The sequence below is a fragment of the Egretta garzetta genome, unplaced genomic scaffold, assembly GCF_000687185.1.
Source record: "Egretta garzetta isolate BGI_Z169 unplaced genomic scaffold, ASM68718v1 scaffold381, whole genome shotgun sequence".
NCBI classification, from domain to species: Eukaryota; Metazoa; Chordata; class Aves; order Pelecaniformes; family Ardeidae; genus Egretta; species Egretta garzetta.
Window position 1 is genome coordinate 46,486 of NW_009258483.1, and position 1,122 is coordinate 47,607.

Genomic DNA, 1,122 nt, shown 5'->3' on the forward strand with positions numbered 1-1,122 from the left:
GCCGGGGTGGCGGGGTTTTCTTCCTGCCTCTGTGATTCCTGCAGCTGGGGAGGACGGGAAGTTCCTTCTGGAGGCCTGCTGCCTCGCGTAGTGAGGGTGTAGGTCAGCAGGAGGTCAGGAACTCACCCACCCCACATGGTCCCTCCGAGCAAACCCACACTGGTTGCTCGCTTGCTCACGTGGTTCTAGATCCTCCCCGCCTCAACGTGGCCCAGGGCCTTTCTTGGAGGAGCAGGCGCTGCCACTTCATCTTGGGGCGTGCTGTTGAGGCCACCAAGCTGGGCAGGTGCCTGGGAGGGACCGTGGGCAGGTGCCTCGGCACTCCCCTTCTCCTGCCGGCCTCCACCGCCCTGAGCCTGGGCCAGTTCCCAAGTACTGCTTGGGTGTGGGGAGCCTGGAGCTATTGCTGTTTGTGTGGAAGCTCCTGCGCAGGTGCTAACGAGTTCCCCTGACAAGCACTCAGAGCGGCCATCCCTGCTCCACTGCCCTGCGCGCTCCCGTTTCTGCCCAGCCCCAGCACTGGGCTGGCGCGCTGACGCTGCCGGACTCTGCCCCAGGTCCACCTGCAGACGCAGCAGGAGGTGAAGATGCGGATGATGGGGATGGCGATGCGTGTGATCCGCACCGACGGCTTCCTGGCTCTCTACAATGGGCTCAGCGCCTCGCGCCGCGGGGGCCGAGGCGGCAGGCGCCCAGCGGGGCACAGCAGCTCATCCTCCCTCTCCTCCAGATGACATATTCCTTGACTCGCTTTGCCATCTACGAGACCGCGAGGGACCGCTTGGGCCAGGGCAGCCAGGGGCCTCCCCCCTTCTACCAGAAAGTGCTGCTGGGTGCGGTGGGAGGTGAGCGAGGGAGAGCCCCCCCTCAGCCCTGGGCTCCCTCAGGCTGGAGGAGCCCCCCGACCCCGGCTCTTCTTTGGCCGCAGGTTTCACCGGTGGGTTCGTGGGGACCCCGGCAGACATGGTGAACGTCAGGTCAGTTCTGCCCGTGTCCCGGTGCCACTGGTGAGGGACACTTGTGGCTGGCATATGGCAGCAGTTGGGATGGTGGGATGCTCCCCATGTTCCTGACTTCTCACCAGGCTGCCCGTGGTTGGGGCCCCGGTCCCGGCGGGGGGCT

At 66.1% G+C, this 1,122-nt stretch overlaps 1 protein-coding gene across 1 annotated transcript in view; it reads left to right on the forward strand.

The window, feature by feature from the left end:
* SLC25A10 (solute carrier family 25 member 10) overlaps window positions 1-1,122 on the forward strand; it is an 8,207-nt gene that overhangs the window by 4,156 nt on the left and 2,929 nt on the right. The window contains exons 2-4 of the mRNA XM_035900025.1: window positions 558-667; window positions 721-845; window positions 929-972. Of these exons, the coding sequence (XP_035755918.1) occupies window positions 558-667; window positions 721-845; window positions 929-972 (279 nt within the window). The remainder of the gene's footprint in view (window positions 1-557; window positions 668-720; window positions 846-928; window positions 973-1,122) is intronic.